The sequence below is a fragment of the Anopheles coluzzii genome, chromosome 3 (assembly GCF_943734685.1).
Source record: "Anopheles coluzzii chromosome 3, AcolN3, whole genome shotgun sequence".
Lineage (NCBI taxonomy): Eukaryota > Metazoa > Arthropoda > Insecta > Diptera > Culicidae > Anopheles > Anopheles coluzzii.
Genome location: NC_064671.1, coordinates 58,961,138 through 58,972,365, shown reverse-complemented (window position 1 = coordinate 58,972,365; position 11,228 = coordinate 58,961,138). Strand labels below are relative to the sequence as shown.

Below are 11,228 nucleotides of genomic sequence, written 5' to 3'. Positions count from 1 at the left end.
AACGCCGGAGCCAACCACTCGATGCTTTAAAATCGGCCTGATTTCCCATGCCTTCATGAAAAAACTTAGCCTTTTCTGTTAATATAGGTCCACTTATAGGTATTCCTTCTGCTCGTTTTTGATTAAACCAAGTAAGGACGGCAGTGTCCAATTGTTGGTTTATGGAATGCTTCATTGTTTTTCGCTGCGATGGACCAGCTGAGCTATCACAGTCACGAACAAAAGCTTCCAGCGATGATTTTTGCTTTACGATATCCCGAACCGTCTGTTTACCTATCATGTATTCCAATGCAAGATTACATACAGATGTTCCCTTCTCAAATTTGGCGATGAGCTGCAATTTTTGCTCCAAGGATAGAATTTTCTTTTTGCGCTTGTTTCCGGTTGGTTGCTGCATTTTACTCAAATTCTGCAATTAAAGTTTACATCATCAAAATCATTGAATTCCAGCTTATACTTTATAAATATTTACCGTTTCAGCTTCTCTGTGAACAATTTGAACTCTGTGAACTGTGTGAACCCTGTAAACTTACTCGATTTTGATTTTTATCCACGGTACATTTGCCGATTACCAAATCTGCCCGGCTTCCAAATTTGCATGGCTTCCAAATTTGTGAACAATAAGCCTGGTTCCACAAAAATCAACCTTTCAGCAAGTTCAAACCGTTGAAAACATTGCCTATCTTTTCATCCTCCAGGTCAGACCATTACGTTAGGCCTCCCAGGTCGGACCAAGTACGTGACCATTTTTTATTCACAAATAAAAACATGTGAATTTGTAAAAAAAATTATGAACATGAGCAATGAAAATTGCTAAAAAATTATATTTATTTTTTGTGAACGTTATTGTTGATAACTCCAATGTACTCTAATTTTTTTATTGCACTTAATGCGATATATGCGCATCGTGAAACAATTGCTGTAGTTTAAAAATTCAAAATGTCGTCCTGTCCGAACGAATATACACGCACCTTAAAGCGCATACAATAACAATAAACATGGCGGGATCCGATATGAAGCTGTCATTTCTGAATAGCACGGATAATGGGACTGCCGGATAAAAGGTACCCTGATAAACGGCGCTCCACTGTATTATGTCCGAAAGTAAAATCCGGAAGTAAACCCTATTGTTAAATTAGATCATTATCACCCACCTTTGGAATTCGTAGTAAATGTTCCTTTACCGCATAATGGTAATAATGTTAGAGATAACAAATCTGAGTTGAATTTTCGGAAAATGAACTTAGAAAAATTTAGGGAAATCATAACCAACTCTGATTGGATTTTTTTAGAAATTAGAACCGATTCTCCCTCCACTGTGGACGTAGCGGTGGAGCAATTTAGTAATATTGTTAAGGCAGCTCTCCCTTTATGTTGTCCTCGTTCTAAACCCTCCTCTCGCCTTCCTTGGTACGATGCTACATTGCGGTCATTAAAGGCGGATAGGACACGTGCCCTCAAAAAACTCGGTTCAACTCCTTCTGAGTATAATCGTAGAGTTTTCAAATATGCCGCTTCTGCTTTTCGTATTTATAATCGGGCCAGTTATAGGTTGTACCTTGGAAGGCTTCAATGCATGTTATACCGTAATCCTAAACTTATGCCAAGAAGCGTCGTAATCCCTCTTCCCTTCCTACTTCCATGTCGCTCGGTTCGGTCACTACGGACAATGCTGCTGACACCTGTTCCCTATTCGCTGAGCATTTCGCCAATGGTCTGTCTAGACCGGAGAGTCAACCTTTGACAGAGTCTGAGGGCATATGGCCTGGTTTAAACTCCGTCGCATGGGCTGAGGGTATTGTCAATGTTAATACAGTCTCTGAAGCTCTTAAAAAACTTAAGCCATCCTTCTCCCCTGGACCGGATGGAATACCAGCCTCGGTTTTAAAAAAATCACCTTTTCTATTCGTCCCTCTATTGGTACAATTGTTTAACCTATCTTTGTCCTCGTCTTCATTCCTTTTATTGTGGAAGCGAGCATGGCTAGTTCCCATTCACAAAAAAGGTAACCCGTCTGTCATTTCCAATTACCGTGGCATCTCAATACAATGCGCAATAACCAAGGTATTTGAGCATATTATCCATACCTATGTGTTTAAACTCACCTCTTCTACTATTATCCCTCAGCAACATAGCTTTTTTCCTAACCGTTCTACGACAACTAACCTTATGTCCTTCACCTCTTTCGTATCATCCCAGTTAGAGTCAGTTAAACAAGTTGATACTATTTATACTGACTTCAAATCTGCATTTGATCGTATTCCTCATTCCTTACTTCTAAATAAAATTTCACAACTTGACGTCAATAATCTTTTTGTATCTTGGTTACGTTCTTTTCTATGTGATCGTTCCTATAGTGTTAAATATAATGATATGTTTTCGACTCCCTTTTCATGTAGTGCAGGCGTACCGCAAGGTAGTGTTCTAAGTCCTTTGCTGTTCATAATTTTTATTAATGATGTCCGTACCACCCTCCCTCCTGAGTGTTTCCTCTGCTACGCAGACGACCTCAAAATCTTTCTCCCAGTTTCGTCTCCTAGAGATTGCATTTCCCTACAAAATATTCTTGATCGTTTTTCGTCTTGGTGTTCTAGTAATTCCCTCACATTATGTCCTGATAAGTGTAACGTCATTTCGTTTAGTCGTTCGCAGTCTCCAATCACTTACTCGTACGTCCTAAATTCTGTACAAGTCAATCGTGTTTGTGTCGTAAAAGACTTCGGTGTCTTGCTTGACAGAGGCCTCACCTTCAGCCACCACATTGACTCAGTTGTCAATCAGGCGCGGAAAACATTGGGTCTCCTAAAGAAAATTGCGTGCGATTTCTCCGACCCAATGGGCCTGAAGACTCTGTTCTGCTCTCTGGTCAGATCGATTTTGGAGTACTGCTCAGTAGTCTGGTCCCCTACAGCTCGAACCCACGTGGAACGTATCGAGCGGGTGCAGCGATCGTTCACCAGGTTTGCTATATGTAAAATCCGGGGTAGATTGTCCTCCCCCATACCTCCTTACGAGGACAGGTGTCGGCAGCTTGGCCTGGAACTATTGGAAAACCGCCGTTCCCATGCCCAATCATCCTTTATTGCCGCATTACTCCTTGGTAATATTGATTCTCCTTCCCTTCTTTCTTCTATCCCTTTCTACGCCCCTAACCGTGTTCTTCGAAACCGCCCTCCCCTAGTGATCCCTTCCCGCCGAACTGCAGTGGGCCGTAATGACCCCCTTCTTCGTGCAATTCGTCGATTTAACTGTGTATATTCTATGTTTGATTTCAACCTTCTCTTATCCTCTTTCCGATCCCGCATCAGAACCCTCCATAATCCCGTGCTGCCTTAATTTTTAATTTTTAAATTTTAGACTCTAATTTTCTAAAAAAAAATTTTTTTTCTCAAATTTTTGATAATTTGTGTTAAATTTTGTTAGGTTAGGAACATAGGTAATAAGTATTATTTAAGTATTTGTGTAACCAAAAGGTAGACAAATAAATATGAATATGAATATGAATATGAATATGAATAAAACAATACGTTCGATGCTGCATGTTCCTAAACATAAACATAATACTCTCTATTGTTATTGAATATTCTAATTAATAAAATTATACCAAACATGTTCAACAACTAATGGCAAAACATACTGCCCAAATGTAATTGTTAATTGTTAGCAGACAATTTACCAATATTAAATCAATCATACTGAGCTGGCTTGAATATCATCCAAGCCTCGTTCACCCGGTTAAGATGGCCTCCACCTCAGGTTCGTAGAAATGGTTATATAATGTCCGGTTCCGCCTGTTGTTTCTTTCTAACTAGTCTTTCTAGCAATAGGTCTGCGGATTTATCTTATTATTTTGTATGCTTGGTATGTCTTGGATTGGCTTTTAGGCAACCCTGTGCCCTAGTGATGGGTGTTTCGGAGCGCACTAACGGCTCCGGAGCCGGCTCCACATCCACGGCTTCGCTTCAACGGCTCCTGAGCCTTAGGTGAGGAGCCGGTTCCGGAGCCGTTGGTGACGAGCCAGCTTCGGAGCCGTTGAAGCGGGGCCGTAGGTGCAGAGCCGGCTCAGAAATTGTTTGGAGCCGACCTGAGCCGTCTCCGACTTCGGAGCCGTTTTGCCCATCACTACTGTGCACAATACTCCATTGGCTCCGCTATCCTCATTGATGCCCTTAATGCTCTTATCCATGGCACTTTGATTGTATGTTCTATTATGATACTACCGCTATTCTCATCTGTTTTTTTGCATTACATCAGCGCAAGGATACGATGCAACACGCTATTAGCAACTTCATTCGTCATTTCATATCTCTCTTTTGGTCATTTTTTCATATCGAGGGTAGTTGCACAACTACTTGCTCGAAATCTTCTGGGGCCGAGGGGAGCTGTCGGAATCGTCGAAAAGCTCCAGCCGTCCAGAGTCGGCACCGGCTATCGTTGGTTTTATATAGCTGGAATCGAAGTCAGAGCAGGAATGTTTGGAAGCGGCCGTGAATGCAATTCTGGCAACCCATTACAATTCCAAATACGTAATGTATGAACATAGTTCGCGAACATTTCTCAGGGCTACAATACACTGTTCTAACCTAAAAATACAAAAAAAAAAGCTTGTAGCCGATCGCAAATCTATCAGTAAAAGATTCATCTTTCTTTTCATCTGTGTGCGAAGTTCATTGCTTTCCCGGATGGGAAATTATGTTGAAGTGCAGGAGTAGAATCAGGTTACGGAAGTATCCGTCGTTTTCACTACAGTATGCATGACGAAAACACAGCCTGTATACGTATGAACTATCCTAAAAAATACAGAAATCTAGAGGAGAAATGCAAAAAGATTATTAGATGATAATATTGTGCTCATCTATGAAATGAAATACGGTTAGGAAATACAGCGCTTCAATGGTGTTTTGCTGAACAATGGGGATGTCCATTTTGATTGCAGCCGGCAACTGAAGGTCATATATCCTACATAATAAACAAGAATCCATTTTGATTCTGGCCGAAAATGAGCACTGTGCCACAACAGAACAAATGTTAATGTGTAAGTTTCTACAATTATATTCACTTTATTATGTTAATCGTGCGCAGGAGAACAGTATTGTCAGGAGATCAGTATTAAGAAAGAGAGCTTATCCGATCGGATGCTCCTTTTTATACCTTCTCTCTCTCGCCTTACGCTCGCGCGCCTATTCCTTCTCTCGCACCTGTCCTCTCTCACGCACCTACGCACTTTCGCGAGGCTACGCATTTCTCGCGCTCATTATGCGTGTCCTGCCCGACTCTCCCGTTATCTCCTAAGCTCTCTAACTATCTACTTGAGACCCTAATTAACCCTTAATATCGCAGACCTCAAGTGATGAGAAAAAGCTGTCCTTCCCAATTCACTTAATTTGGGAACAGGAACACCACAGAACCCCCCCACCAGTGACGGAGTCGCGATAGAAAAAGAATTGTGAGAGTGTTTGTCTCTTAACTTGAGATTTCATTTAGTTTTTCGCAAAGCGAACATTCTTTTGGCTATTTGTGGTTTTGCCTGTTTTGGAGACACCCTCCATTTCGAAAGCAGGTTTGAGGCGGTCAATCGAAATAGATTCATTTTTTTCTTTGATCTTAACCGTGAAAAATTTTCTGCACCGTCGAACTACCTCAAAAGGTCCTTCATACGGTGCTTGTAAACCCGTTCTCACTTTATCTACCCGTACGAAAACATGTTTACAGGTTTGAAGGTGTTTTGGTAAGTAAACCGGTGTTGTATCATTTAGTTTTGGTGGGCATGGGTCAATGTGCCTTAGCGCTTTTTTAAAATCCTGAACAAATTCGGGTACGTCCTCGACGGATTTTGCAGCAGAGGGTAAAAATACTTCGGAAGGAAGTCGCAAACTTTCTCCATATACCATTTCTGCTGGAGCGCCTTTTAATGCGTCTCTGTATGCTACTCGAATGCCCAGCAGAATCAGTGGCAATCGAGAAATCCAATGCGTATTGTCTTCGCAGGCTTTTAACGCTCCTTTTAAGTGTCGATGGAATCTTTCAACCATTCCATTGGATTGAGGGTGATACGCAGTCGTTTTAATGTGATGTGTTCCTAACAACTTTGTTAGTTCTTCAAACAGTTTTGACTGGAACTGTCTGCCTCTATCGGTTGTGATTGTAGATGGACAACCAAACCTTGGAATGTAATTCCTTACAAATGTTTCAGCTAGCGTTTTAGCCGACATATCAGGCATCGGATAGCATTCCGGCCAACGTGTAAAACGGTCAACAATGGTCAGTAAGTAGCTCATTCCTTCGGATGGTGGCAATGGACCAACGATGTCCATGTGCACATGTTCAAATCTCCCTTTTGGAACGGATAATGCTTCCAAAGGCGAGCGAGTGTGACGACCAATTTTAGATTTTTGGCATCCAACACACGAACGAGTCCAGTTTCCCACGTCCTTGTTCATTGACGGCCAGAAAAATCTTTCGGATAATAGCTTGCGTGATGCGCGAATACCCGGATGGGATAGGTTGTGTAGGTTGGCGAAAGTTTTTTTTCTTAGAGATTGAGGAACATACAACCTATTCTGTCCAGTCGACGACTCGAATACTAGTTTGTTTTTATCCAATATTAATTGATTTAATTTGAATTTGGAGTTTGCCTGACTATTTGAGTCTTCAAATAGTTGTTTCAGCTGTTCGTCTTTTTGTTGTTCCCTTGCAATTGCTTCATATGTGAAGTTTGTAATTTCGTTGGTTTCTCCTATTCGAGATAACGCATCTGCCACAACGTTGCTCTCGCCAGTAATGTACTTTATATCCGTTGTGAATTGTGAAATAAAGTCTAGTTGTCGGCATTGTCTTGGGGATTTTTCTGTTTTTGAATTTAGGGCATGGATCAATGGTTTATGATCTGTATAAACCGTGAACGATCTACCTTCTAGAAAATGTCGGAAATGTTTTATCCCAAGAGTAATAGCGAGCAATTCTCTATCGAATGTGGAATACCTCTGTTCCGTGGGCGTCATCGTTTTAGAAAAAAAACGCAAGAGGTTCCAAAATGCCTTCGCTAGTTTGTTGTAATACTGCCCCTACAGCAACACTAGAAGCATCTGTTGTTAGTGTATAAGTAGCATTACTTTTCGGATGCACGAGCATGGTAGCGTTTGAAAGTTCATCCTTTATTTGATTTAGTGCTTGTTCACAAGCGTCAGACCATTCGAATTTGATTTTCCTATTTTTGTTGTGCTCTTTTACTAACTGGTGAAGCACTCTTAGCTTATCTGAAACGTTAGGAATGAAACGGTGATAATAATTCACCATTCCCAAAACTCTTTGAAGCTGTTTCACCGAACATGGTGAAGGAAAATCTCGAATGGCCATTATTTTTTCTGGCGATGGTGTTATCCCTTTCGCCGAAATGGTGTGGCTGAGGAATTCTATTTGATTCACACCAAGAATGCATTTTGATGGCTTAAGTTTTATATCGTGATCCGTTAAACGTTTTAGAACAATGTGCAAGTGTTCTAAATGGGATTCACGCGTCGAACTAGCTATCAGAATGTCATCTATGTATACAAACACAAAATCTAAATCATGAAAAATATTATTCATGAGTCGTTGAAAACACTGGCTTGCATTTCTGAGGCCAAACGGCATCCTTAGAAATTCAAATAACCCGAACGGCGTGGTTATCGCCGTTTTGTGGATGTCTTCCTCGGCAACAGGTATGATGTGGTACGCTCGAATGATATCCACCTTAGAAAAAAATTTGCAACCATCCAAGTTCATCGTAAAATCCTGCACATGCGGGATCGGATAACGATCAGGTATTGTGATGGCATTTAAACGCCTATAATCGCCGCAAGGTCTCCAATCTGAATCAGGTTTGGGTACCATGTGTAGCGGTGACGAAGCTGACGACGAGGACACTCTGCAGATTCCCAGATCCAACATGTGTTGAAATTCTGCTTGAGCAATCTTGTGCTTTTTCGGATCCAGACGTCGTGGTTTAGAAAATGGTAAGCTTCCTTTGGTTTCGATGTTATGTACTATCGAATGCCTAACTGGCTTTTTATAATCTGGTGGATCCACTAAAGTTGGATATTTTTTAAAAATTTCACCAAATATGCTCGATTCAATCATCCAGTTTTTGGGGGTAGGTGTATCCACTAAAGCGATGGTTGCGATCGTTTCTTGTCCTGTAAGATGATCGATCAACCTCTTTCTTTTTAAGTCGACCCACAAATCGTGCTTCGCTAAAAAATCAGCCCCAATGATTGGTCGATTCACTTCAGCAAGTGTGAAACAGTGCGAAAACACTCTCCTAAGTCCAAGACTTAACTGTAGCAACTTGGTTCCGTAAGTAGCAATAGGGCTACCATTAGCTGCTACTAGTTGGTGTTCAGCTTGTTTGATGACTTTTCCAAAAAGATTGTACGGTATGACGGACACGTCGGCTCCTGTATCTACAAGGAAGGTAAATGTTGTTTTTTCATCGTCAATGAAAAGACGAGAGGAGCCCAATATTGCTCTCGGGTTGCCCGCCGCTGCCGTTGAGCAAATTAGTTTTTTTGCTGCGAAAAATTGCAGGGTTTTTGGCACCGTCGTGCTTGTTCGCCAAACCGAAAATGAAAATAACACATGGGGTGCTTCCGAACCTGTGATGGTGTTCTTGCACGTTTTTGGCTCTGAGATCTTTCTCGCTGTCTTCCTCTATTATTTCCTGTTTGGAAGGAAATTCTCCTTAGCATACTACGCAGTTCAGAAATTTCCTGTCGCAATATTGCAGTTTCATTCGAGGGATTTCTTCCCGAGCTTTCACTAGAAGAAACGCCTGCGATTGATGATACCGCTCCGGCTTGGGTTGCTTCCCACACCCTGTCTGCGATTTTAATTAGCTCATTGATTTCTCGGTTTCCGATGGCAATGAGCGCTACTTCCATTGTTTTTGGCAATCTTGATAACCAAAGCTTACGAATAAGCTCGGAAGTGAGGTTTGCAGAATCACCTGCCAGCTGAACCATGTGTCTGTAAAAATCAGACGGACTACGATCACCCATTTGTACGTGATACAACAACTGAGTGATTCGTTGTTCTTCACTCGCGTTAAGCCTTTCTAGAAGTTGACTTTTTAAATGTGAGTACGGGTTGTTTGGTAATGGCATAGTTATTATGTCCATTATTTTCGGCAAGACGTTTTTCGGGAGCACGCTTAGAACGTGAGAATATTTCGAGCGTTCCCTTGTAACGTTTGAAATATCGAACTCAGCTTCTGCTGCCACAAACCATGCGCTTGGAGCGTCTTCCCAAAAACAAGGCAATTTTGTGGAAATTTTTTCTATGGCCAAGTGAGAGTTTTCTTGTTCCATCGTTCCCGCCACTGATGACGGCCCCGCGGCTCGCACCGGAATTGCACTGGGACCAGCATTGGCGCCTATCGCCAACCAGTCGATAAAAATTAACCACCGGTTTGGCTATATCGACCAATAAATTTATCTACTCGAATAGGTATCGCGTACGCATTTCACTTACCGGTCGATAAAATTATATCGATCGATATAATTACAGATCGAGTAGTTTCGTCACCTGTCAAATTGGCTTGTCAGCCTAGGGTTGTTTACAAGTCACGAAGCCAATTAGCAACCGAAAAAAGTGCTGCATAACAAAAAGTATTGGAAAATCATGCTTAATTCTTTATTTTTCACTGGTGAAAGTGATGATGCTGATAAAAATCTTGCACAACATCGTAGGGAGCTGCGGAAACAGCTAGATCCGCTTGAATTATCCGATAAAGCGTAAGAAGAACCTGGAGTTTTGTTTTCTCGTCAATCGTGTTGATGTGTGAGCTGTTTCTTTTCTGTTTGTTTATTTGTTCATAGAACTTTGATCTTAATACTGGATGAAATGTTTCTTTTCTAGATTTATGCAAAATTTTCGACTCCCGAAGAGCCTGTTCGAGGAAATTCTTGCAAAAATAGCCCCATTCATTGCTCGAAAACATAACCGTGGTTTATCTGCGGAACAAAAATTGGCTACTGTGTTAAGGTTTTTTGCACAAGGATCTTACCAACAGGGTGTTGGTAACGATTTTACCATGACAATTGGCCAATCTACTTTTTCAGAAACGTTAGATCAAACCTTAACAGTTCTGGAACGTGAACTAACTTACGCAATTACCATGAATCTAACAGAAGACGAGAGAGCAGATGCCAGAAGATACTTTTACTCGAAATTACCTGTTCCTGGTGTAGTAATGTGCATCGATGGAACCCATATAAGAATCGTTGCTCCTCACGACAACTCAATCTATTATTTCAATAGAAAGGGATTTTATAGTCTTAACGCTTTGATGGTAAATATGTGATGTGCAATAATTTAACAGCGATAAAATTATATGAAACTTATCTTCCAGATATGTGACCACAGGCAAATAATCCGTTTTGTAGACGCGAGGTTTGGCGGCTCAGATCACGATTCTTACATTTATAATTCCAGTCCGATTTCTTCATATTTTGAAGAAAAATGGAGAAATGGAGACCGAATGTTTAAACTCTTGGGTTGGTCTATTCACATGTTACGCTTTTATGTCACATTTTAAGTTCTTCTTTACATTTTACGCTTTCTAATATATTCTAGGAGACTCAGCTTATCCTTCGAAACCTTGGCTTATCAAGCCGCGCAGAAATGCAGAGCCAAATAGTCCAGATTCGTTGTTTAATGAACAGCATGCCAAAGCACGTTCCATCATTGAAAGAACGTTTGGTTTGCTCAAAGCACGATTTCGCTGCTTGAATGGTGAAAGGCTACTACATTATACACCGACCAAATGTGTTCGTATCATAAACGTTTGTTGCATGTTACACAACCTTCTCATCATGCATGGTATTACCGACGAATTTAATGAATAACGATAAACCTCAATTAAGTTACCCAGAATAAAAAGAATTCAGCGCACAATTTTTTTTTGTGTGATTTATTACATTAGTTTTTATCTTTCATTATTTTTAGCATTTCTTCAAAAAAGCCCAAAGTTCCCTCTGCTAATATTTTTAAGTTGCTGGAAATTTCGCCAAGATGTTTGTTCATCTCATCATTTTGCTGTAGTACCCTTTTTTGAAAATCATCTTGTTTAGTTGTGGCAGTTTTGTGGCTTTTTTTGGTCCTATCGGATGGCTGTTGATTCATATTGTTGCTATTGTGCGATGATCCCGGCTGTTCTGTATTATGTATGAATTGTATTGGTTCCGGCAGTT

At 40.9% G+C, this 11,228-nt stretch overlaps 1 protein-coding gene across 1 annotated transcript; it reads left to right on the top strand.

Moving 5' to 3' along the window:
- The first annotated feature begins 9,386 nt into the window (after window positions 1–9,386).
- Window positions 9,387–10,889, top strand: LOC120954809 (putative nuclease HARBI1). The gene is made up of 3 exons (XM_049609526.1): window positions 9,387–10,327; window positions 10,388–10,532; window positions 10,612–10,889. The coding sequence occupies exons 1-3, from the start codon at window positions 9,875–9,877 to the stop codon at window positions 10,881–10,883; spliced, it is 870 nt and encodes a 289-aa protein (XP_049465483.1). The 5' UTR covers window positions 9,387–9,874; the 3' UTR covers window positions 10,884–10,889.
- The last annotated feature ends 339 nt before the right edge of the window (window positions 10,890–11,228 follow it).

Coding starts and splice junctions, on each gene's coding strand:
- LOC120954809 (XM_049609526.1), top strand. CDS start 9,875: ATGAAATGTTTCTTTTCTAGATTTATGCAAAATTTTCGACTCCCGAAG. Junction 10,328..10,387: donor ATAGTCTTAACGCTTTGATG/GTAAATATGTGA, acceptor CTTATCTTCCAG/ATATGTGACCACAGGCAAAT. Junction 10,533..10,611: donor CCGAATGTTTAAACTCTTGG/GTTGGTCTATTC, acceptor AATATATTCTAG/GAGACTCAGCTTATCCTTCG.